The sequence below is a fragment of the Camelina sativa genome, chromosome 9, assembly GCF_000633955.1.
Source record: "Camelina sativa cultivar DH55 chromosome 9, Cs, whole genome shotgun sequence".
NCBI classification, from domain to species: domain Eukaryota; kingdom Viridiplantae; phylum Streptophyta; class Magnoliopsida; order Brassicales; family Brassicaceae; genus Camelina; species Camelina sativa.
In genome coordinates this window covers 7,933,897-7,959,895 of record NC_025693.1, presented here as the reverse complement: position 1 = coordinate 7,959,895, position 25,999 = coordinate 7,933,897, and the positions used below count along the sequence as shown (strand labels likewise).

The window sequence follows — 25,999 nt, the reverse complement described above, 5'->3', positions numbered from 1 at the left end:
CACTGCTAAGGCCAATTTCTCCATCATAGGGTACCTGGACTCTGCTCTAGTGAAAGACTTGCTGATATAAAAAATTGGTCTCTGCAACCCCCTTTCCTCGCGAACTAAGACTCCGCTGACTGCACTGTCCGATACGGCTACGTAAAGGAAGAGCGGCTCGCCAAACTCGGGCTTAGCCAAGACCGGCGGTTCAGACAGGTAGGCTTTGAGCTGAGCGAAGGCCTCCTCGCACTTCGCATCCCACAAGAAGTTTTTTCCCCCTTTCCATAATAGCTGGTAGAAAGGGAGGCATTTGTCCGTAGATCGAGAAATGAAGCGGTTGAGAGCTGCGATCCGTCCGTTAAGGCGTTGCACTTCGCGTAAGGTTCTAGGAGAACTCATAGACAAGAAAGCATTAATCTGCCTTGGGTTTGCTTCAATTCCTCTTTCTGTACGTCGAGGCCACTGCCTTCATCTGATAAAGCCAAGGAGTTCCCAAAATAACATTATAGGCCGCAGGCCGGTCGAAAACCGTGAACTCCACCATTTTAACCACTCCTTGAGTGGACACCGGCAATGTGATTGTGCCCAAAGACATTGACGTTTCGCTAGTGAACGAGACCAAAGGTGAGGGCGGTCCGACGATGTGCTCTTTCCCGATACCCATTCTGGTGAGCGTTTCAAGGAATATCAAGTCTACCGAACTCCCAGTGTCAATTAGGATTCGGCAGACTTCGTGATTCGCCACGTCAAGCGAGATGACGAGCGCGTCATCGTGCGGAGTGTCCAACCCCTCAGTTTCTTTCTCGGAGAAAGAAATTTCAGGTAGATCACTTGCTATTACCTTAGCTCGCTTCGGCTGGGGACCAGTGAGCTTCCGCTGATGGTCTTTGATCGCAGTGATGGAGTTCCGAAATAGACGCGATCCTCCCATTATCACGTCGATTCTTTTTTTGGGAGCTTCATTTCCATCAGACTGCTTCGGTTTCTTTGAAGGTGGAGCATCCTCATCCACTTCGGGAACCGTTTTTTGCTCCAATTCCTCGATTGTGACGTTTGGCATTTCTCCCGCCACATATTTTTCTGCGAGGAGGTGCATCAGCTTCTTACAGTCACGAGTAGAATGACTGTTGGTTTTGTGGAGCTCGCAGTACGTGTCCTCATCCCGGACCCACTTGTTACTTGGGAGTACACCACTCTTGGAGCGCGGTGAAAATGGAGGTTTGGATGGTGAATTCTTTGGAGAATTCTTTTTGGGAGATTGAGTGACTGCGAATGTGCTCGGGCCGGACTTCGGAGTCGTAGGCGGAGTCTTTTTGGCGGGCGCTTCGAACCGTGGTTTTCCTGTCGGCGGAGCGTTTTGTTTTTGTGCGGCGGCGATTTTGTCTTCCTCCGCGATAATCCAGTTCGAAGCCCGGTGTAATGCGTCCTGAATGGTTGGGAACCGATTCACGGACAGCTCTTCGCGGAAGCGAGATTCGTGCCAGAGGCCGTTCTTAAGCGCGGCCAGGGCTGTGGAGTCCGAGAGTCCGGGAATCTTGACCTGGATCTCCTTGAACTTTGTTATGTAAGACCGGAGAGATTCTCCAGCCTTTTGGCTTAAGTTCCAAAGCTGAGCGTCCGTCACCGCAGTTTCGATTAGGCTAGAATACTGCTTGACGAACGAGGTCGACAGCTCGGTAAAGTTTGTTATGGAGCCAGCTGCTAAAGATGCGAACCAAAGCAGTACCAGTCCATTAAATGTTTCTGCGAACAGCTTGCAGTACCCAGCGTCTGCTTCGTGGGGCTCGAGGTCCACCCGGCTAGCTGTCAGCAGGAAAGTCTTGAGATGATTGGTCGGATCTCCTTTTCCCTCGTAGCTCGAGAACTTAATTTTGCCAGTATCCTTGATGCGGACCCGGGCTATTTGATCGGAAAAAGGAGTTCGCCTCGACTCCTCGATCACTCGAAATATGTCTGGAGCAGAAGTGGTTGCACTGTGCATCACAGACCGCATGTCCCGGATCTCACTCTGCATGCGGAAGATCTCGGGATTGGTAGCATACCCCGAAGTGGAAATGTTTCCTTCGACGGGGAGAGGAAGGCGGACCGGGACCTCGGAAGGTCGGACGACGCCGGGCTGCAGCGGAGTGTGGCCACTACCAACCAACGGCGGCGCTGCTTGCATGTTGGTCTGAGGTGGAAAAGAATCTCCCGGAGTGGCATCTGTTGCTGCCACCTGCGAGGTATAAGGTGGAGTCACACCGGAGAAATCCAAAGCGCGTCGACGTGGGTTTTGGTCAGTGGACAGGAGATCGACCCGATCGGCATACGCGCGGTGGGAGGCTGAGAGGTCTGCTACGGACGTCGTAACTTCCTCCAGACGAGTGGAGATTTGACCCTCCAAGTTGTCGAATCGTTCAGTGAGAGCGGCGGAGGCGGCTTGCTGACGGTCGGATTTTTCGGACAAGTCCTGCAGGAGCTTCTGGATCACCTCCAAGGATGCCTCATTGGGAGAGCTGGTTGCCATAGCGGTGGTTGTGTGAAACGTACTTGCGTGTGAAGTCGGAACTGACGAGAGTCAGGCGATAACTCCCCTCCTTCTAGCGCCAAATGTGAGAACTGAGAACGAGCTTCTCCTTCCGAAGTGATTTAAATTGTGGAGGAGCTTATCGCCGTAAAACAGTTCCGAACTGAATTGAGAGAATTTGAGAATTAGAACTTGTATTGCTATTGCTGGAAAAAATATCCGATCCTTTACAACTGACACCCCCCTTACATATTTATACCGACCAATTTATTACTAAATTAATGCACCATTAATAGGACGCGATTTGCGCGGTCTAATTAATCATCTTGAATGCGGGAATCTTTGACCGGGACCGAGCTGCGAACTGGCCAACACGAAGCATCTCCGCGCTCTCTTCCTTTCTCCGGGCTTGATGGGCCGATCACTAATTCGCTCTTGGCCCAGTAGACGAACCCGGCCTAGGCCCACTCACCTATTGTGCGAGATGGCAGATCGTGGGTACAACAACTAGGTTCTTGCGTCTCACGTTTTCTGGACGAGATAAAGGCAGCTAACAAAAACACTCGAGTGCGTATCTTGGCTATCACGGACGGGTTGATTTTGACCGAACTCGGACCTGAGACCTTTCGTGTGGCTGATCCTGTGTTGAGAGAATGGATCAAAATCCCTCATCCTCCTCCTTATTCTTCTCGTCAGGATGAGTTCCAAGGCACCGCAATTGTAGCAAACATGAACAACGTGGGTTACAAGGTAGTCCGGTATGGAGTCCCTGCCGTAGGGGTGAGAGTAATGGAAAGAGATAGGCTTTGCTTTCAGATCTATTCATCTGATTCGAAAAGCTGGACCTACCGCCACGTCCCTACCCAACGTCCCATCTCCAGCATCCTCCCATCCAATCCCATTAATTTTAATGGTTATCTTCATTGGCTATGCCGTGCAAGTCAAGTAATATTTGCTTATGATTTTTATGGTCCTAGTGAGCTTTGTGTTGTCATAGATTTACCTCAGCGCTCAGCTAAGGGGACTCTGAAGCCCCTATGGCATGGTGACGAAGCTACTCTCACTATCTCATGTGGTCCGCTCATGTATATGAACACTGATACCAGGAAACCAACCCAGCAGCTTAAAATTTGGAGACTCAAGAAGTATACGAGTGGCTCATCCTCCAAGGAATCTTGGGAGTTTCTGTGGAACCTAAGGCCTGGCCTTGAACTCTGCCTCGGATGTGTTCCAGTGGCAATGCATCCTTTTGATAAAGAGATCGTTTACCTCGTCACCTGCCAAACTAATTTTTTCTAAACACATGCACGTCTTGTTATAGGTAATCTCCGCACAAAAAAGTTCCAACTCCAAAAAGACTGGAAGCAAAAGACCATGGCATTTGCAGACTATGAACCTTGAGGTGGACAAGGAATGGAGCCAAGTCGTTGTGGAAGCACGAACTGATGAAAGAAACAAGGTTCATAGTCTGCAAATTCCATAGTCGCCGGCTCGACCGATGTCCTCCAACTCTACTCGAAGGCGTTTTCCATTCATTATCAACGACGCTTCTTCGTTTTTGGGTCCAACAATCAAATCCGTACCAGGCCTATTGGACCTGGAGAGAGGAGTTTTAGGCCCATTCCCACCCACATTAGCTTTTTGGGCCTTTTTATCTGGAAGCCCATTTCTATTCGACCCCTTGTTTTTACCAATCTCCATACCCGCACGTGCAGCCTTCCCTTGCTTATCACGTCGTCCAGACGGTAATTGGGGAGCCAATATCGCATTTTCCTTATTTGAATCCAACGTAATATTCCCACCCGTAGAATCAGATGCAATTTCCGTATCCTTCAATCCTCCGAACTTATTGGAAACTAGAATATTCGCCGTATCATTGGTTGAGATTTCCCGAAGATTACGTCCGGTCCCCTTCGAACTACCCGCCGCAAAAACAACCGTCTGTTGTGGTGACCCTGCTCGCCGGCCACCCCTCCTAACCTCAGTAAAACCATCCTCAGTTTGGTTTTCCGATCTTATTACCATAACCTCATTTCGCGGGGACGGGGCTGGCACCTCCCTCTCAACCGGTCGCCGGGGACATGAGTGCACCAAGTGCCCATACACACCGCAACCAGAGCAAATGTTGCTCAACCCCTCATAGGACACAAAGTATCTCTCGCCGTTCACCTGCACCGTACCCTTCAATGGTCATCGCAAATCAACCTCCACACAGACCCGTGCAAACCTTGCTCGATCAAAGTTAAGCGTAGTAGAATCCACACGAATAGGATTTCCCAGACCCCTAGCAATCCCCATCAGAATACAATCATGGTAAAACGTCACAGGAATATTAGCCAGTCGAATCCAAACAGGCGTCGTCGTAATATCATCCCTTGAGGGATCAAACTCCGGCGACCATGCTTGTACCAACAAGTAGCTACCAAAATCTTTCCATGGACCTCCGGTTAGTGCCGCCAAATACTCCTCTTCTCGCTCAAACCGGACCATGAAGAACTGTCGTGGAAGATCAAACACATGCATTGCCCCTTGTGGCTTCCACATCTCTCTCAGTTTTCTGTTCAAACACCGAGATTGAAATATGACGTCCAAGCACTTTCACTATCATACATTGTTTCCACAGCCCCTGCATCACATCCAACACTTCCTTCTCAATAGCCCCGGAAATCGCCATTCTCTTTCAAAATTCTTTTTTCCGAAAATAATTTTATTATACAACTATATTTTTCCATTTAATGTATATTATCTAGTAACATTAATGGTACCATATTTTTCATTCTATAATGTTAAGATGACGTTAGATATAATATATTTATGTTTAGACTATATATATATATATGATTAAACTTTGCAAAAAGGATTAGAGAATTCAGTTTTTTTCTGTATGATCCTTCCTCTTGTAGTGATAGAGAAAAGGAGGATGTTGAGCTTCATATGTATCAAATCACTAGATTAGGACCCGCGGTACACTGCAGGCAAAATTATTTATAACTAAAATATTTAAATTATAAGTTTATTTGTTGGTTAAATATGTTATAATTATATAATAATTGTTAAATAAACTGTATAATACCGCAATATAATTTATTTTTTACATAATATTTATTTAATCAATTTAATTAGATATGTCTATTCTCTAATACCGACAGTGGTAACAAAGTAATAAAATGATGTTTTACCCCTGTAACACCAAATTAATGATATTTTTAATTTATATAAATATCGATAAAACCCGTCCCGCTATATAACCCCATCCCGAGATATTTTAACTCACACTATATCATCTTAATTTTTAATATTTATTGTGTATCTACAGTATAATATTTATCATATTTAACTTTTTAAAAGTTTTAAATATTTTCATATTTAACCTTTTAAAAATCTTTAAAATAAAGAACCAGAATAAACCAAATAAAAGTTTTAAAAGTTTGAATGCGTGATAAATCAAGCTTTCTACTCATTTGTATTCCGAATCATTTTGGTCTCTTTTATAGTATGACTTTGAACCATTGCCCAATTTTTTAAGACGATGTGGGATATTGTACCCGTATTTTTTTTATTCATCTATTGAGTAATATATGTCCGTTTTCAAAATTTTGTATTCCATCATATGCAGGAAAAAATCACAATTTTTATTAACCAAATGTATTATAGAATCATTTAAGATAATTTAAATATAAGTTCAAATAAAAAATGAAAGGTAATCATATATTTATGTTTCAATGAGGTAAAAAGATTTCCTTATTTTTTAAATCTTACCTATAATTAATTTTGAAGTTTTGGTAATTAATATTAAATTTAATGCATCAAATATAAAAATTTTCCAAAAATATTTTTGAGCAAAAACTGCTGCAAAAATACTAGTATAGATTCCATCTCTTTCAAACATTCCTTGAAACGATAATACTGTCAGTAAAATGCTAAAAGATGGGTGTTATAGAACATTTGGTTGGAACATCCTAATGACACAATTATTCTCTTTAAATGCTTGAATCTTTGAGTTTATCGAATCTTTTTTTGAGCCGAGAATCCTGTTTCTTGACCTCGGGCTCCTCACCTCGTGCATCCGAGCTCCTCTTAACCTTCGAGAGTCGGGAAGTCCTGAATTGGGCCATCTCGGGTCCGAGCTCCTCGACACTCCATGCTGCTAATGACATGTGTCCTAAAACTGGGCATGAAGTCACTGCTCCGCGCTTTTTTGACCATGGACCAGAGCTCCCTGGGATTCCGAGCCCGGAATATACTTTCGGCCTATCTTTGTGATACATGTTTGGTGTGGTTTTTGGTTTGTATCAGGTTGGTACGTTTCACAACTCTCTTTCTATTTATCCTGAACCATCTTTTTACCTAAAACGACCCACTAGCAACAAAAAAATTGAAAATTTGTTAAAAATATTTTTTTTGGATACTCCTTTTCAAAAATGCCTATTTTTATATTTTCATTTTTACTATCTTTTACACAAATTCAATATGTTAAATTAATTTTTAAATTTATTTTTTAGGTTTGGGTTCTCTATTTTACATTTAGGATCTAGTTTTGAGAGGTTACTGTTTAGTATTTAAATTTAGGACTTAGAATTTAGTTATTTTATATATATAAATAAGTATGTTTGAAAATGAACAACATAAAAGAGTATTTTTGAAAATTGACATAGGAAAAAAGGTATTTTAAAAATCTCCTTAAAAAATTGGATGATTCACGATTTATATAGATAAAAACCTGCTTTAGGATTAGTCAAAAAAACGTCCTCCATGTACTTTTTGATTATTTTAACAAAACTATTTTTGATTATTTCAATTAAATCAATAATTTAGTTATTAATTTAAAAATAGTTATCTAACTTATATTCAAACTTTTGATTAAAAATAAATAGTAAATATAAATATATATATTTTCGAAATTTTCTAAACTAATGAAAAGTTTAGAAACTTTTTTTAAATTATATATATTTAAAAGGGAATTTTTCCAGATCTACCACATTCTCATGAAAAATTCATATTTAATTTAAATCCATAATTATATAAATATTTAATTAAATAAACTCAAATTTAAATCATTTATATTAAAAACTGAAATTCATAATTATTTCAGTTTATTAGTTTGTAATTTTATAATTTGAAAATGTAGCTAACTTGAAACAAAATTTATATATTTAAAGTAATTTTATTTAAAATCTTTACTAAACATAAATCCAGATAATTTCTATTTTATATATTAATAATACAATTAATATTTTAATTAATTTTATTAATAGTTAATAGTGAACCCAAGTATAGCTAATATTATTGTTTGTATATTTTTGGTCAAAAGTTATTATTTGAAATGTTACAATCGAGGCATTGAAAAAGAACATGTTTGAGTCTTCCATTTATTATTATTTTCGTTCATTGATCTTCCGTTTATTTACGAGTTACGAGTATATTCTAACATGCAACAATTTATTGCATTATTCTTGAGAAATGAGAAACAAATTAGTATAAAATTAGAGACAGAAGCCGAAAGGTCCAAGATTACCACTATACTTGTTCACTTCGACATCTCTCTTTTCATAAAAATGGGTTCCTCTCTTTTTCGAGGAAAAAAAAACAAAACAATGGGTTCCTCTTCTACTTCCGTGCCCTCGCTGATGAAAGACGAAGAGCCGAGAAACTGGGCGGAGCTTCCATCTGACTTGACGTCTTCGATCATGCTACGGCTTGGCGTCATTGAGATACTGGAAAACGCTCAAAAAGTGTGCACATCGTGGCGTCGCGTCAGTAAAACCCCCTCGATGTGGCGGAAGATTGACATGCACAACCTTGGAGACATGCGAAGCAGCATGAAGTATGACTTTGAGATCATGTGTCGTCACGCAGTTGACCGTAGCCAAGGTGGTTTGGTTGAGATCGATATTTGGTACTTCGGTACTGATAATCTCCTCAATTACATCGCCGATAGGTTCTGTCTTTCTCTCTCTCTCTCTCTCTCTCTCTCTCTCTCTCTCTCTCTCTCCCTGATTTATGATGAATGCAATACTTATAGACATTGATTTTACGTTGTCCGAGTTTTTGTGTGCATATATAAATCGTTTTGTTGATTTAGTGGTTATGATAATGAGGTGCTTTCAATAGGGTTGGTCTTTTTCCCATTAGAGTAGTAAACATCCACATGTTTTTGAGAATGTTATTCTTCTGATGCTCTAAAACGCTTGGCGTCAGGTTGTTTGTGTGCTATTAAAGTAAGTTTTTGTTCATCTTTATTTTTCTGCTCCCTGTTAGATGATGTTTTTAACTTTTATACACATACTTGCAGAGCAAGTAATCTGAGAAGCCTTAGAGTTGCAAACTGCAGTCAAATAACATCTGAGGGGATTGCGAAAGCAGTTGTGAAACTTCCATTGCTTGAAGACCTCAATGTTTCATACTGCGCATTGTCAGGACAGTTTCTGAGAGCTGTAGGCCAGTCTTGTCCAAATCTGAAGACATTGAAGTATAACCGCATAGTCGAGTCTTTTGCTGATGAGCCTAATAATAATGCCATAGCAATTGCAGAAAGCATGCCCCAGCTACGCCACCTCCAGCTTTTTGCCAATGCACTAAACAGCACGGGCTTGAAAGCCATTCTTGACCGGTGTACCTACCTGGAACACCTAGATTTACGCAGGTGTTTAAACATCGATCTTTCCAAGGATCTCAGGAAACGTTTAGAGAGGATCAGAGTTGTGAGATACACCTATGACTCAATTGGTGATTTCCCATATCATATCACAATGTCTCTCGATTGTGAAGATTCTAATTTAATTTATGACTTCCATGATGTCCTCTATGAATTCCCTTGTCATAGTGCTAGTGGCAATGCATAGAGAGGTGGTTTTTTGCTGGTCTTGTCAAGTTTATTGGGGTGTCGCTATGACTTATTGAGTATGGACTCGTTCTTTTTTTTTCTCTCTATTTTGGGTCAACAAATTATGATGAACTCGTTCATGTGCTATTTTTATCTACGGTAGTCGTTTTAAGTATCTTTATTTCTTTTGAGTTATTAAAAAGTTTTATGCGGGTTAATGTAACTCTCAAGAACAATTCGATGGTTGTCTTGAAGTGTGATCATTAATTTTCGAATGAGTTTAGATATGTCCCTCTAGGCCTAATTAAAGATATATCATTAGGTTTGGCCTAACTTAGTTTCGTTAATATGTTGTGCATGTATAATGTTACAGTTTAAATATATTTTTAATATGTTCTCAAGGAAATGAAAGTGTTATCTTGTTACATTTTAGTTTTGTAGTTGACTTCTTAGGGATATTTGGTAATCTATACTATTAAAAGGGAAGCATTTTTAATAAGTAACATAGACTAAAAAATTATTACATGAAATGCCAAACATATATTAAAAGGATTACGGTTAGCCAAAAAATCAGAGCCAAACAGGTATTAATTGATATTTTAGTGTAGATGAACTTAAAAAGAACAAATAAAAATTGTAGCCAAACAATATGATTGCACGATATTAAAGTGTATATTTCCTAAAGTTGAACAAATCTTCTCACAAATCTACCCACGTATTTAGCATGTCAACCTTTAATGTAACATATAACAATTCAAACTATATTGTTACGATTAGGAGATTACAATATTATAATATCTTTCCTTTAAAAAATTATTCCTTTAATAAAATATCATCTTTGACAAATTACACATAAATTTCGGATAATTACCATATTCTAAACGATTTCGAAATATTCTTATATATAAAATTTTAGCAACTTACCAATTATAATTATAGACGATATGATTAAATCTTAAATACTAGAAAATAATTTTTTAAACATGCCCTACAACTATAAATACAGTAGACGTAATGAAGGTGTAACTCATCTCGAATACTGCAAACCATCTAAAATTACAAATTTTTCCAAAAAAAAAACAAAAAAAATGGCTGCAAACAATGATTTGGAATATACAAGTGAAGATTGTACCCAGTTTGAGGCAATATACAACTTTCTTAGAAGAAACCTTGAAGATGATACTCGATGATGATGATGTGAGAATACATCATTTATGTGTAAGAAAACTAAGTTAAAAAAAACAGCATAATAGATGAAACAAATTTTATTTTAAATGTTTTTTGTTTTAATCTTCTATATGTCTGTTCACAACTTCTCAATTTTAGGATGGAGTGAAGAAAAAAATGTCAAAGAATTAGAGAGATTTGTGATTAAACTCGATTGGAAAATAATTGAGAAGAATTATGTTTCTGATTTGCAAGTTTCTCTTTGATTACAGATTTAAGAGGCAATGGCAGATGCATGCTATCATGATCATAGTTGGAACTTGGAAGCTATTTTCAATCAATTCTCTATGTTGAAAAGGATACCATCTACAGTGTACATATAACTATAAGGTTCACAAGGTTTACATGTAGGAGTTATATTTTCAAAAATTACTTTGTCTAAGTTTATTTAGTATTAATTCAAATCTATTCTGATTAGTTTTCAAATGAGAAGTTACGAGGATTAAATTACTAACCTCTTATTTCTATGGAATGGCAGGTGCTTGCATATGCTTCTCTTGCCTAGATCCATATTGCTTAGCTTTTTGTCTAACTTATTAACATGACAAAAAAGAAACTGATTTTGTCTTTCTTTCCAATGTAAGAGAGTATATTTGACGGCAAAAAAAAAGTGTATTAGAAAGGTCATTCAAATCATCTATTATCAGAATAGTTTTAACAAAATCGAGCATCACTTTAATATTATGCCTAGAACCCATAATCGGATTTGCAAGAAAAAGTTTATATTTAATTTTAATCATTTACTAGACTTGGTATTCTAGATCAATAATCGTAGAAAATAAGAGTTGTGATGGTGACAATGATATTCTGCGAAAACAATAAAAATCAAGATGTTGAAGTCACTGAGTCATTCAGTTTCTCATAGTTATAGTTTGAGAACAATTTACAGAAAAATTTTTTTTTTCTTTTTTTTTGTTGGACAAACAATTTACAGAAAACTAAACAATTAAAAACACACTTCGATTCAAAACTTTAATAACATACACAAAACAAGAGAATAATAAAATTGTAAGAACCTGATCAACGTTGATGACTGATGAGCCTTGCTTTGACTGATAGAGGAAGGATGAAGAACCGCATGCGTCTTCACCAATTGCTTTCAGAGAAACTTTCTCTTTCTAATTTTTGGTTCTCGACATTGACGGAAAAAAAAAAGTAAAGTTCTTGACAGAATTTTTTTCCTTGGGCCGTTTAAAACCCAACAGTAATTTCAGTAATATAAATTACTGAAATGTTTAGAAGAATTGTTCTTAAGAAAAAAAACTCTAAATTATGCTTTTTTTCTTTTTCCAAACTCATTTTTATATTACCTATTTGGCACAAAATTAATTCAAAGCATGCATACTTACATCACTAATTAAGGTTGGACAACTAAAATTCGAAATAAAATTTTGGGAGAAAGAAAACAGGACGAGATTTATTTAATTTTCCAGTGAACCCGCAGCTTTTCAGGTTACTTGCGAGCTTACAATGATAAACCAAATAAGTAAATATAATCTATAAATTTTCAGGTATATATTATCTAATCTATAGTATTAAAATCTTATAATAATTTGTAATAGATATGAAATAATTTGTACCAAATGCCCAACTGATATACGTTCGGGTTATAAATGTTATACCAAATCTTTTAGTTATTTTTTAATCTGTTGGAATAAAATATAATATTTTAAATCAGTAAATTATTATTTAAACTATAGTTATGAATGAGAAAACATGATATATATGGGATGAGACGAATCTGAGATCTCGAAATAGACATACCACCTTTCTCTTTTTTTTTTTCTTTACTTATAACAAAAACGAATTTAATTATTCTGTTTGTATAAACTGAACTAAAAACAAATCTATTACTAAACAGGTACAAGTTTGGATTATGAATGTTGATTCCTAAAAAATATGTTTACAAGTATTACCTCACATGTATATAATATAATGCATACAGGATAGTAAACTTAGTTTTTGAAATCAATTCCGCACGTACGTGCGGGTCCGAATCTAGAAGACTTACAACAACCATTAGCTTTGCCAAACGTAATTGTAATATGTATGAAGGACTAAGAAAAACTTTATGTTAAAATTGATCCGAAAATTTATCCCCGGAAGCTATTTTACAACTATGCATACTATTTTTTTTTATTTTACAACTATGCATAATATTTGTAATACAATATTTTTACAAAAAAAACCTCTCAACAAACCCACAAAACAAATTTGTAATTAACAACAACATAACAAATTCTTTTAGAAATAAAAAAAAATTAATGAAAATATCCCCGCACGTATGTGCGGGTCCGTATCTAGTTAGTAATTATAAGTTTTGAAGTTGAAATTTGCTATATCTCTTCTACATGTAACACTTAATTTTTTTCTAAAACATCATCTAATTAAACTATAAGTACTTTACATATAGGTACTTTATAAACTATAGGTACTTTACATATACAATCTGGTAATGCTGTAGGAAGCAAGAGGGGACCAAAAAGTCTAAATCATATAACCTTGGTACATTTCGTGTCTCCATGTGTAGATAACGATTCGGTAGACAAAATGCCGTCTTGTATCTTTCTTCGGGATGAACGCCGAGTTGCCAGAAACCGGATTTTAGATCGAATATTGAGAATAGTTTTGCACCTTGAAGATGTTGGAGAAGTGTCTTCTTATTCGGGAGAGGAAACTTGACATCTTATAGATATTGATTAAATGGCTTATAATCAATAACCAATCTGAGTTTTCCCCTTGCTTGTCCAGCGTGATTGTTGACATAGAACGCCTTGCATGCCCATAGTGAATTTATAGAAGAAACAATGCCTTGGCCTACGAGTTGGTCGCATTCTTCATTAGCTTGTTGCAATAGTGTAGGTGGCATATCCGCATGACTTGCTTTTGTTGGAGTGGTGAGAACATTTTCTTTGAATGGTAATGAGACAAAGAAGTCCGAATTTAAAGTCAATGGAGGAGAGATACACTTGCTTCAAGATTGGATTGTTAAGACCGTTGAGCTCATAATACCGCCGTGTTTGACGTTCAAATTTTTGTACCAAATCTCTTTTTCTCAGCGAACAACATTTTGCCGAGAAGAATTGAAGAATTCTTCTTGTAGTTCTTCTTTTAGATAGGTAGGCATGCCGATGAATTCTCTGTGTATTTCGCCAAGAAGCAACGGTATTGTTGTCTGATAGACTTTTTGTTGTCGATATTCACCAAGTGAGACCCACCATTCTCGTTACGCTCCAGACAGCCATGTTGTCAACTTTTGTATTACAAGGGCTTGTGAAGTCATCCATGCATGAAATGCATCAAGGCGATCAATTTATTTCTCAAAGGGAATATCGTCGAATGTGAAGACCATGTCCTAACAACTGTGACAAAAACTTACAAAAGAAAAGATATATTACAAGAAGTTGTTAAAGCACAATTTCCACACAAAAAATGACTTACCAACATAATTTCTCGTAGTCCTATATTTCAAAGTTAGCACGACGAATCTATACTAGTATTTTTGCAGCAGTTTTTGCTCAAAAAATATTTTTTGCAAAGTTTTTGCATTGAATGCTTTTTGATGCTTATATTCATATCCAAACAAGCTTAGTTATCTTTCTCTACTATTCTTATAACCAAACACAATTAAAATATTTTAAATATCCATATATATAATGTTCTATAATTGATATAGATATTTAAAAGATTTACTCCAGATTTTAAAAAATTATTTTCCTATCATCTCTTTTTGATTTTAAAATTTAAATGTAGTGAATCATCATATAATATATAAAGTTAATAAAATAGGTGTATTTTTCCTGCTTATATTGTGATTTGAAATTTTTAAAACAAACATATATTACTCAATTAATATAAAAAGTGTGTGTTCAACATACATATATAGTAAATTTACTGTATATAGTAAATTATAAAATTTTAAGAAGTTAATAATTTATAATTGATATATCTAAACTTAATAAAAATTTAAAAGTATAAATATTTAAACATATTAAATTTTCAAAATTACACAAACGAGTTATATTACACGACGAGTTATATGACATTACATGATTGAATTGATAATACAAAAAAATCAAGTATCAGTAATATGATATTTCAATACGGGTTAAATCATCATTTTAATGTTTTAACAATATCAATATAAAATATGTCGAATCAAACTGATTTAATTAAGATTGTAGTAAACAAAAATTATTGTGCAATATACCACGATTTATATATTAAATCACTAAAATTAACAAAATAGTATATTAACAAAAAAAAATTTTAAAAAAAACTTACCCGCGAGTTATATATATTTTCCTTGTTAAGATATGACAAAGTATAGTGCCGTAAGTTCCATTTGTGTATAGACTTTTGGCCTATCTTTGTGATACATACATGTTCGGTGTGGTTGTTTTGGTTTGACTCTGGTTGGTACATTTTGACAACTCTCTTTCTAACTAGAGAGGGCACGAGGGGAGAAATTTTTTACTTCTTTCAACATTTTAAAAGGGCATTTCACTCTCGGGGGCTTAGTCTCACTATTCCTTCGACCACTTTCTACTTATCCCAAACCATTTGTCCTGAACCATCTTTTTACCAAAAAACGACTCAATAACGACTAAAATATTTGATGAAGCACTGAAAACATATTGACAATTAGAATCAAAAGTGGCAAACATCTAGACACATTAACCATCTTCCAAGAGTTTTAACGCCTATGTGTAGCCTAACAAACGTTAGCTTCCTTGTTTATAATTTGTCGGTAGACTCAACTAGCACCTGTCAAAACTCAAACCTGTTTCTAATATAGCTTTGGAACCTTTAGATTATAACATTAACACATAAATTTTCCAATCGGTATAATCGTTCCATCTTTCAAAAAGTCCTTGAAAGGATAATACTTGTCAGAAAAAAAAATGCAAAACAGGTGGTGTGTGTTATAGAACATCTGATTGTTCCATCCTAAAAGCAGCAAAAGCTTTTATTTTTACTTTGCTGAGAGAGAAAAATAAAATTAAAAGGAGGGTTGATTTTACTCTCATGAAAATTTCAATATTTCTTACTGGAACGGAGCCGGAATGCCTTGGTTTTTGTTGACAATAGCCGTTGCAAGATACCTCGTCCCCATTCCAATCGGTGTCTGTTCATCGGGTCCTTCCCAGAAAGGTGCTTCACCATCACCAACAAGCTGCCAGTATCCTGCCCTCAAGGACTCAGCTTGTTCGTCGTTACAGTTCTGTAGCAAGGCATCAACTCTGAAGTTTATTCCAAGTGAACCCAAGAACTGAGACTGAGTCATAGGTCCATGGACGGAAACATTTTCTGCACAACACACACATTTGTTTTTGGTGAAGTAAGCTAGCTAACTCTCTACATCGAACTGACTAGCTGCTAGTATAGGAACAAACCTGAAGCTTCCTCGGCCGAGTGTTTTATTGATGGGAAATCGACATAAGCACTTAGATCGGCAGACCCGGGATCATCCAGTATGTTGACAAACTTGTGTTTTCTAATAGCCTGAAGATAGTTTTGCCATAACAGAGTCAGAATTTGATGGTTAAAGTATCTCTATAGATATTTTAGCTATTAAACATGATCATAACATTTTGAGGCCACAAACCTGAAGACTGTCTGAAATGATTGCATTCATCCCGTAATCGATTATAAGTGCTCCACCTCCATCAGAACCTATTCTCTTTGCCATTTCTTGTGTCAAATCCATTGACTTTGGGCTGATCTCGACATGTTCCAGTTTCTCCCTTTCCTCAGGTGTAGCCCATATGCAACGTTTCATGAGATATAAGGCTGCAGGTGTAGGCTGTGGGGATAGAACAAACCGGAACCTAAACCAACAAGGCAACAAATATTCATGATTTTGCAAATCCCACAAATGATATACATACTTTTTCTTTGATTTGCCTAATACTTACTTTGAATCTTCTCCTATATCAACCATTTTCTCACACCAGCCACGGGAAGTTTTCTGCAGATATGGAGTCTACATAAGATACACATACTAATCTAAAAGGAGAAGGAGACTGCATTGCATTATGAACCATAATCTCCAAACTAACCTGAAATTGATGAACTGGAAGCGCATCATAAAACTCATGAGCAATGATTAATGTTGGTACTGCCACAGAAGCACAAGAGACACCATGAGAAAAGATGAAAAGCATCATTGTTTTGGATGATCAAGACAATAATTGTATGTCGACTTTGTATACATATTAAGACCACAACCTCAGTAATAACCACAATTAGCAAGTCATAAATTCTAAGAAAAAATGTAACAGAAGTTGCATACCTCCTGATGGCACCTCTTCAAGAGTAGCATGCCAGTGAACAGGTGTCCCAGCTAGTGAACTAATAGCTTGCTTCTCCGAACTACTCTCATCTGTACATTTCAGATTCTGGTGCTGTAGCTTCTGCAATGCAGGACTACATTCCACCAAATGTATATGCAATGATTCCGTGAAATTCCTAAACTTTGATGTACCCTACAAGTCAAGTCAATATTTTCAGCAGTCAGCAATGAGATAATCTACAAAATCCCAAGAATACAATACAAAAAAGCATAAATACACACACGAAGGAGATCCGCCATGAGTGTTCCACGACCTGGACCTAGCTCAACAAGATTGACCCTCTGTGGTCTTCCCATTTGCTCCCAAAGACACACAGTCCATACACCAATCATCTAAAGACCACAACACAACACACCAAGTAAGAAAAATCTCTAATCCCAAGCATAAACATAAAACGAAACATTACAAGAAATTGCTAAGTAAACAACCTCGCCGAACATTTGACTAACTTCTGGGGAAGTAATGAAATCACCTTGAGCTCCAAACACATCACGATTCATATAGAAACCTGCTTTAGGATTAGTCAAAACCTCCTCCATGTACTCTGCTACTGAGATTGGACCACCTCGAAACTAATGTATAAACCAAATTCATCAACAATTCTACTCAAAAAATGTATCAAAATCGCAAGCTACCTTGATAACACTCTTGAGATGCTTAACGAGCTCCGAATCAGGTGTGGATTCATGAGAATGATCTGAAAATTCCCAACAAATCAGACCTCAAATCTATCGAATTGAATACATATAGAGTGTGAGAGTGTGATATAAGTACCGGGGGGATTATAGAGAGCGGAACGGTCGACGGAGATTGTTGTTCCGGGCTGTTCGACGGTGTTACTCTCTGAGGACGGTGGCTCCGGGGAAGAGGATACTGAAGAGAATGGTGAAATAGTGGATTTGGTGAAGAGAGGAGGGAAACCGGAAGAGATAAGACGGCGAGAGGGTGCTTGCGTCAGTATTTTTCTCAGCATCTTTGCGATTTCAAAATCTGCAAAACTCCGACGACAGAGAGAAGTCGGAAGGAACTTGGGAGTCTATAAGAAGCTCTCAGATGTGTTATTATTAACTTTAAAACTAATGAATAATCAACAATGGGGATGTAGCTCAGATGGTAGAGCGCTCGCTTAGCATGCGAGAGGTACGGGGATCGATACCCCGCATCTCCACTTTGGCTTTATTTTTTTTTCTCTTCATTTTTAACCTTTCTTTTCTCGTCTTTGCTAAAAAAGACATCTCTAATTTTTACAAACTTTAGAAAAGACCCCAAAAGCTTTTGATAAATTAGATACAGATATTGGAAAAACTATCCAGAGCTAACACACATGGTGATAGACTTAAAATGTCTTAAAAGATTTTTCGTATCATATCAGCATTATATACCCCACACAGCATCATTTTCTAATGTTGGTTTTATACCGCCACTTAAGATAGTCAGATGTATGTAAATGTTTCAAGAAATATCTTATGTTATAGTCATAGAAATATCTGATAGATATAGGGGAAATCCTTGCAATTTTCATCAAATCCGGGTTTGAATCCGATCCTTATAAAAGAAAGACGTATAATTTGGCTTTTAGGCAAAGATGTAAAAATATATACATATAATGCATAAAATTAATAAAAATCTAATTTGTGTGTCTCTGTTATATATTATGATTCGAATTTTTTAAAAAAGGACATATGTCACCCAACTAATGTAAAAATATGTGTTTAACGTCCCACATCGACAAAAATGTTTAGAGAATCATTCAGGGTCTTATTATAAAAACAAAAAACATGAATCCAAATGAGCAGGAAAATTCACTTAATAAACAACTAAATTAATATTTGTATATGGTTGAATTTGATTTTTTAGTTGTACTGTTTAATTTTTTACCGTATATAGTAAATTTTAAACTTTAAAGAAATTTAAAATATTATAACTGCTATATATCCAAACTTAATAAAATTTCTAAAATTATGAATATTTAGTATATTAAAATTTTCAAATAACATGGACGAGTTATATTGGAGAACGAGTTGTTTGATGGAACAGAACTGAATCAATATTACTAAAAAGTTAAAATATAATTAATTTGGTATTTTAATACGGATTAAATCCTCATCTTACTATTTTTTAACAACACCAATATAAGACATGTTGAAGTAAATTGATTTAATTAAAATTATGTTAAACAAAAACTTGCTAGTCAAATGCTCCAAACAAAAACATATTTCATTTGATATCTCATGTATAGTTTCATAAAGTGAATTCAGATGAGAAGTGGTCACATTATATTCTTGAATGACAAAATGACTGGAGTATGATTTGAGTACAACTAGAAAAAAAGCGTTATTGATATAACTATATATGTATTCTAATACTTCTTTACCATAATTTGATTTCTATAATAATACTAATAATAATAATAATCCTAATAATAATAATAAATAATAATAACAATAACAATAACAGTAATAATAATATCATTCTAATAATAACAAATAATAATAACAATAACAATAACAGTAATAATAATATCATTCTGTTCGAATAATAATATTACTTTTTAGCAACTAAAAAGTAAAATCTCTATAAATTAATACTAAGTAAATTAATAATATATATAAATTAATATATTTCTCCGGTCCAGTTGGACCAGTGTAACTTTATACACAACTCGATAATATAATAAGATAATAACTTTTTTGAAAATATTAATTAAATATATGGTCCCATCAATAGTATATGTTAATAATTATATAAAATTTTCAAAATATATGTAATATATACACATAATTTTTTTTGTTAGACTTCATGTTTAATATTTTGAATATATAAAAAACTTTGAATGTCTCTTCAAAACATGATAAATGTCATTTTTTTGTAATTGATTCTATTAAAATATTAGTTATAACGATTAAATTTTATTTTAAAATATATATTTTTTGAAAATTACCCAATTAGAATAGTATCTATAAGTTATAGAGGTTTTACTAATATAATAAATAGTGATGTAATTTTAACATTATGGCTAGTTATATATGTTAAGAAACATATGTATACTGTTTTAGCGTTTGTAGGGATGAGTTTTTGAAATTTAGGGATTTCTTTAATTGGTTCTAATTGTTACCAATCTCACACGCTGCGTTTGAGAGTGATAGCGGGAGAACCTATCAATACTTTAATAATATAAACTTTTGGTTTATTCGGTTTTGGTTAAAAAAACAAGTTCAATTTTATTTTAGTTGTTTTGGATTTAAATAATGAAATCAAATGGTTAATAACTTCACCTTGGTTCGGTTTTGGTTTCACGCCCCTAAATTCTCTAGATTATTTGAATTTGAAGTAACAATGTAAGTAAGAGATGGTGTATTTTGATCATAACACGGTGTAGTCCATCAAAGGATTTCTAATTCGAAATCTCCGAAGAGGTTATAATTTAACAAAGGTAAAAGATAAATAATCAATGCACATCAGAAGTCAGAACAATATACATTACAGGGTTTAGATAAGTTTTTACAGACAACAGGTTTTTTTTATCCTTTATAGAAACTTTACACTCTCAAACTTTACATTTCTACAACATTAAAATCATAAGATCAAAATCTTTGGACCTTCAGGACCAAAGATATTTGTTCTGAGTTCCAAAAACTCAAAGAACACAAACAGGATCCGAAACATTCCAAACTTGCCAAGCTTCAGCTTCCACAGACCATCTCTTTGATCTGGATAAAAGCTTTTGCAACCCGCTCTTGAATCGGAAAGAAGAAGCTGAACCATACAGCCCCAATCTACAAAACCTCGGGTCAGACATGAAGAACTAATTGATATCTATTGGACTCATGGCTCTTTTCCCTTAGGCTTTGGTGATTGGCGGGCATAACGATAAGGGGATGCTTGAGGCAAGTTTAAGCTAGACAAACTTCTCATAGGCGGTCCATTTCTCGACACAAACCCTCCTCCTTGTGTTCTGACTCCATTCTTAGCAACAGGCTGCATCGTTTGGAAAGAAGATGAAGAGCTAGCAAAGTCTTTAAGATTTGGTAAAGGCTTCAAAGCTTCCACAATTTCACTCATCTTCGGTCTAGCTTTGGAGTCTCGGTTAAGACATTGCGCTGCTACTTGTGTGGCTTTCTGAGCACCCTTGATCGAGTAGTGACCTTCTAACCGAGGATCTAGTAGCCGACACAACCTTTTCTTGTCTAAGAGATGTGGTCTCACCCATTCAACCAAGTTTTGTTCCCCGTTCGGCCGACTTTTATCCACGGCTCTTCGTCCTGTTAATATTTCAAGTAAAACTACTCCAAAACTGTACACATCGCTCTTCGTTGTAAGATGTCCTGATGTTCATAGATGAAATTTTTAAGTCCAGAAGGTCAACTGATAATGCCAAAAGACAAAGCCAGGATAGCTGACTTACCAGTCATTACATATTCGGGGGCAGCATAACCATAAGTTCCCATAACTCGAGTTGACACATGGGATTTTTTCTCGTCTGGTGCATCTTTCGCAAGCCCAAAATCAGAGAGCTTTGCATTATATTCCTGAAACAGGAAGAAGTTTCTAAAATATATAAATATATAGAGAGTAAAGGAAGAATCTGAGGCTTTTTGATTAGGTTAATTGGCTTTCAGACATACTGCATCCAGTAAAATATTAGATGTTTTAAAATCTCGATATATGACTGGCTTCTCAGCTTCTTCGTGAAGAAAGGCGAGACCTTTAGCTGCTCCAAGTGCAATTTTCATTCTAACAGACCATGGGAGAGGCAAGGTCCCTGAACCATATTAAAAAAAAAAAAAAAAAAAAAAAATACAGTGGTTAATTTTGAATCCTTCTGAAAGAACTAAAAAAAGAAAGAACATGATGTGCAGTGGTTTTTGGTTGACATACTTCTGAAGAGATGGTTCTCCAAACTCCCTCGTGGCATAAACTCGTAGACGAGCAGCCTTTGATCTTCTTCCATGCAATAACCAACCAATTTAACCAGACTGGGGTGAACAAGGTTTCCAAGGAAGTTAATCTCAGCCTGGACATAAACAGCAAAATCCATCAACATTTTCCATAGAAACCGAAGCATGAGACCATAACCGATATCAAGGTGTAAAAAGATTGGTCATTACCAGCCACTCCTTGTGACCTTGAAGGCCATCTGGGTTCAGTGTCTTGACAGCAACAGTTAAACCGGTACCAGGCTTAACTGGTGCAGTTCCATTCTCCTCTATCCATCCTTTAAAAACACATCCAAACCCACCCTCACCGAGAAGAGACTCTGGTCTGAAATTCCTAGTTGCTAACTTAAGGTCGTTGAACATGAAAATCCGTAGCTTAGAAGAATACTTCAATTCCCCACTTATTAGAGGTGTTGAGGAACAACTCTCCACAGAGCCAATGTCTTTAGTCGGAGCTGGTTGACTTTCATTCTTTGCAATAACTTTTTTAGGTTCTGCTGAATTGTAGTATGGAAGAAAGTCAGTATATGGACGAAACCAAGTCTCACACTCGCACAGTAAGATAAAGGTCAAACAGATAGACAGAAACACAAGGCAGATTGTAGAATACACATTGGAGGTATAAAGGCTTGTTTACATCTCTCTGGTTTATTATTTCAGCAAAAGATGTCTCAAATCAATTGTTGGTTCAAGGTCACAAAGGCTCTATCTTAAAATTGACACACACAAAACTTCTACCATATAAAAAGTAACCATCCCTATTAATTTCAATCCTACAAATGATGAGCAGAGAGATAACTGAAAGCTCAACCACAATCTGAAAGCGACTAATTTAGGAAAAACTTTGTCATCTACACAAATACATACATACATACATACATACAAAACAAACCTTAACTTTATAATCTGTAAAGAAGAAGGGAATAAAAGTGATCTTACCAATAACTGTAGTAGCATTCATGGAACTATCAACTTTTGATCTAGAAGAGATACAACTAAAGATGAACTTGAATCTATACCAAAAACCACTTTCACTCTCATCTCCATCTTTCTTAACATTCTTCTTTTTACTCATCACTTTCCCTTTCTCAGCTTTCTCAACACCCAATTTCTCCACCACCTTAACAGAGCCTGGCTTTGTAGCCATCATTCAAAACATTTAACTCTAAATTCCAAATCGAACCACCATAGGATTCGAAAAACCAAGACAAAACAAAAAAGTCAATTGAAGCCTCCACTTCAATCAACCCTAGAATAGATCACTCTCTTTCTTTTTCTCTGATCACATAGTGAGTAGAAAAAAAAAAACAAAAAAACTTTGATCAGACCCAGAAAATGAAATCAACAGAAAGATGAAGATCGAATAAACCCAATTCTCTGAGAGTATAATAAAGTTTGAACCTTTTGGCCCCAAAACCGAACATCAACAAAAGATCCAAAGCAACACTAAGGCAAAAGATAAAACCCAGTTCAGTAGAAGTGAAATTTGAGCTTCTTAGTTAGGGACAAAGAAGAGATACAAGTGAACGAAGAACAAAAGGAAAACAAAAGGAGATTAGCCGGAGAAAGTTTTTTAAGTCAAAAGGGAGATTTTTTGCGTGCCCGAGAGCTATAGAGAGAGAGAGAGAGAGAGAGAGAGAGAGAGAGAGAGAGAGAGAGAGAGAGAGAGAGAGAGAGAGAGAGAGAGAGAGAGAGAGAGAGAGAGAGAGAGAGAGAGAGAGAGAGAGAGAGAGAGAGAGAGAGAGAGAGAGAGAGAGAGAGAGAGAGAGAGAGAGAGAGAGAGAGAGAGAGAGAGAGAGAGAGAGAGAGAGAGAGAGAGAGAGAGAGAGAGAGAGAGAGAGAGAGAGAGAGAGAGAGAGAGAGAGAGAGAGAGAGAGAGAGAGAGAGAGAGAGAGTGGTCAGGAACGGGTAGATCGGGCAGCTTGAGTAAGAGAGATAAGCAAACTGGTCAGCTTGGGCAGCTAATAAAGTACTCTTACTTAATATAATTTAATTTTTTTATGAAACTTATAATCTTGTATAATGTTTACACTAATCTTTTAATCTTTGGTTAAATAATTTAGAAATACGCGTACAAGAATAGAAATTATATGATGATTGATTTGGTCAATTTAATCTTTCTAAAATTATTTTAATTTTTAAAAAAATAATATTTCCAAAAAATACTTTTATATGTAACTTTTTTTGGACACTTTATATAATTTCATTGTAATAACTTTGTAGCACTTCAAAAATATGAAAATTATTATTAATTAGCTGTTTAAGAAAATGTATACGTCTAATTTTATCTTTAGCAAATTATTTTTTTGATATTATGTTAAAAAAGACAAATATGTATCAAAAAGACAGTTTTCACAAATAAAATACATAATCATGATGAGGATGATGTATTTTAACCATTGAAAGTTTGGTCACTTAAAAATAATTGATATATCATTTTACTGTTCCAGTTTACAATAGAGATTACGGATTATTGTAATATTTTATATAAGAAACAAGAATATATAAGTTATAATTTTAATTTTACAATTGACATGTTCTAAATTTTGTAGATTCAAATTTTGGTTAGAATGTAATATAAGAAAAATATAATGAGATGTTCTCTTTCATGCACCAATTATTCTTTAGATCTTAGGAATGTAAGGATATCATAGTTTAATCAAGTATGAGTAATGTTGATAACTTTATTTAACTTATTTCCAGATTCTAAAATAGTAGTATTAATCAGTTCATATTTAGTCCCTTATAAAAAAAAGTAATAATTGAGGTTAAAAATAAATAAACAAGACGGAAAGGGTAGACTTTTTTGGGTAGGGGAGATTACGTTATGTGTTTGTAGAGAGAGTTATGTGTTATGCTAAACGTTACATCTAGAAGAATATAAAGCTTTTTTGTGATATTATCGTAAGATGGTGACACGTGGAAACATTTATGTGTTTTCAGATAATGATAAACGGTAGGCAACTAAACTTGTTGGAATTACAGGTGGTGTTCTTGACTCTTGACTCAGACCAATGAATCTAATCCTCTTCTCTTTTGTTTTGTCTTTTAAAAAGAAAAAAAAATGTAATAAAAGTTAAAAAATATATATATATAGAGTTTTGGACGGAACGAAGAGTCACCGGTGGACGGCGGAGAGAAGTGGGTTCGAATCTAGTAACGATTGGTATAATATCTCTAGTGAAAAATGACTTACTACTAAAAAGACCATATTTTATTATATAAGGTGATTCTCAAAAATACCACAAATTTAAGTTTTTCTTCCAAATCTAGCACTCATTTTAGTATTTTCTGAATTTAGCACCCATGATCTAATTAAATAAATTTTTATTATTATAAATCTAATTATACATGACTCTATTATCAAGGTTAAGCTTTTGGCCGACGAGTGTGTAGGTGAAATTTGAAAGCTGTGGCGCATTGGAATCACGTGTTAAAGGAGGAGTCGAAGGATTCAGTCGTATTGCGTGAAGATGATCGAAGGTTCAATTCAGAGACGACATCTGAGGCAGTGCGTTCAGCTGCAGCTCCTTTGTCTGATGAGGTCATTGTACGCTGACGGATCGGTGGCTAGGGAATCATAGGGATATGATTGTGAGGAATCTGGAATTGAGAAGGATCATTGGCTGGATTTTGATTAGGGTTTCGATTCTTATCTGAATCGTGATTGTTACCAGTGTTCATCTCCGTATCTTTATTGTGGATTCGTTGATGGAGAACTGAGATCACAATAGGGCTAAGGTAGTGGTGGTGGCGATGGTGCAGAGACGGCGGAGGAGGTGGCTGATAGACATGAACCATGTCACATGGTGGAAGTATAGAAGAAGACATAACCGAAGACAATGGTGGAAGTATAATGATGTTTGAGTTTTAAATCTATGATTGTATTTTGAGATTTAGGCTGGGTGAGTATCATTGTTTGTCTTCACTAGATCTGATGATGATTTCATGCATTTGTGCTTATGGAGGCTTGTGCTCTTAACAAGGATCTTTACTCTGTTTTTCCTTCTTATTTAAGTTCTCTGTATTTTTTAGAATCTTTTATGATGTTCTTGCAACTTGAAAAAACAGCATCAAACATCCAACACTTTCCACGAAATTTAGGAAGGATTCGTGCTAAAAATCTTGTACATTCCGTTTTGTTCGACGAAATTTAGGAAAATGTCCT

At 35.7% G+C, this 25,999-nt stretch overlaps 4 protein-coding genes and 1 non-coding gene across 6 annotated transcripts; 3 read left to right on the top strand and 2 right to left on the bottom strand.

Annotated features, from left to right (window-relative positions):
* On the top strand, positions 2,973–3,787 carry LOC104715107 (putative F-box protein At3g23970). Its single transcript, XM_010432551.1, has 2 exons — positions 2,973–2,982; positions 3,039–3,787. Exons 1-2 carry the CDS (start codon positions 2,973–2,975, stop codon positions 3,785–3,787), a joined length of 759 nt encoding a protein of 252 aa, XP_010430853.1.
* LOC104715106 (F-box protein SKIP19-like) lies at positions 7,985–9,458 on the top strand. The gene is made up of 2 exons (XM_010432550.2): positions 7,985–8,426; positions 8,781–9,458. The coding sequence occupies exons 1-2, from the start codon at positions 8,044–8,046 to the stop codon at positions 9,328–9,330; spliced, it is 933 nt and encodes a 310-aa protein (XP_010430852.2). The 5' UTR covers positions 7,985–8,043; the 3' UTR covers positions 9,331–9,458.
* On the bottom strand, positions 15,347–17,916 carry LOC104710709 (protein arginine methyltransferase NDUFAF7 homolog, mitochondrial). Its single transcript, XM_010427348.2, has 10 exons — positions 17,669–17,916; positions 17,530–17,591; positions 17,323–17,466; positions 17,116–17,226; positions 16,834–17,026; positions 16,601–16,659; positions 16,457–16,509; positions 16,147–16,369; positions 15,935–16,043; positions 15,347–15,848 (listed from the first exon to the last, which is right to left on the bottom strand). Exons 1-10 carry the CDS (start codon positions 17,865–17,867, stop codon positions 15,586–15,588), a joined length of 1,416 nt encoding a protein of 471 aa, XP_010425650.1. The 5' UTR covers positions 17,868–17,916; the 3' UTR covers positions 15,347–15,585.
* Positions 17,990–18,062, top strand: TRNAA-AGC. Its single transcript has one exon. It is a non-coding gene; the product is annotated as a tRNA-Ala (tRNA).
* LOC104710708 (probable receptor-like protein kinase At5g15080) lies at positions 20,336–23,473 on the bottom strand. Of its 2 annotated transcripts, none has more exons than XM_010427346.2 (6): positions 22,771–23,473; positions 22,003–22,328; positions 21,773–21,908; positions 21,520–21,656; positions 21,300–21,423; positions 20,336–21,219 (listed from the first exon to the last, which is right to left on the bottom strand). In XM_010427346.2, the coding sequence occupies exons 1-6, from the start codon at positions 22,979–22,981 to the stop codon at positions 20,720–20,722; spliced, it is 1,434 nt and encodes a 477-aa protein (XP_010425648.1). In that variant the 5' UTR covers positions 22,982–23,473; the 3' UTR covers positions 20,336–20,719. The 2 variants fall into 2 exon arrangements, with proteins under 2 accessions (XP_010425648.1, XP_010425649.1); XM_010427347.2 differs by having other exon boundaries at positions 22,003–22,325; positions 22,771–23,472.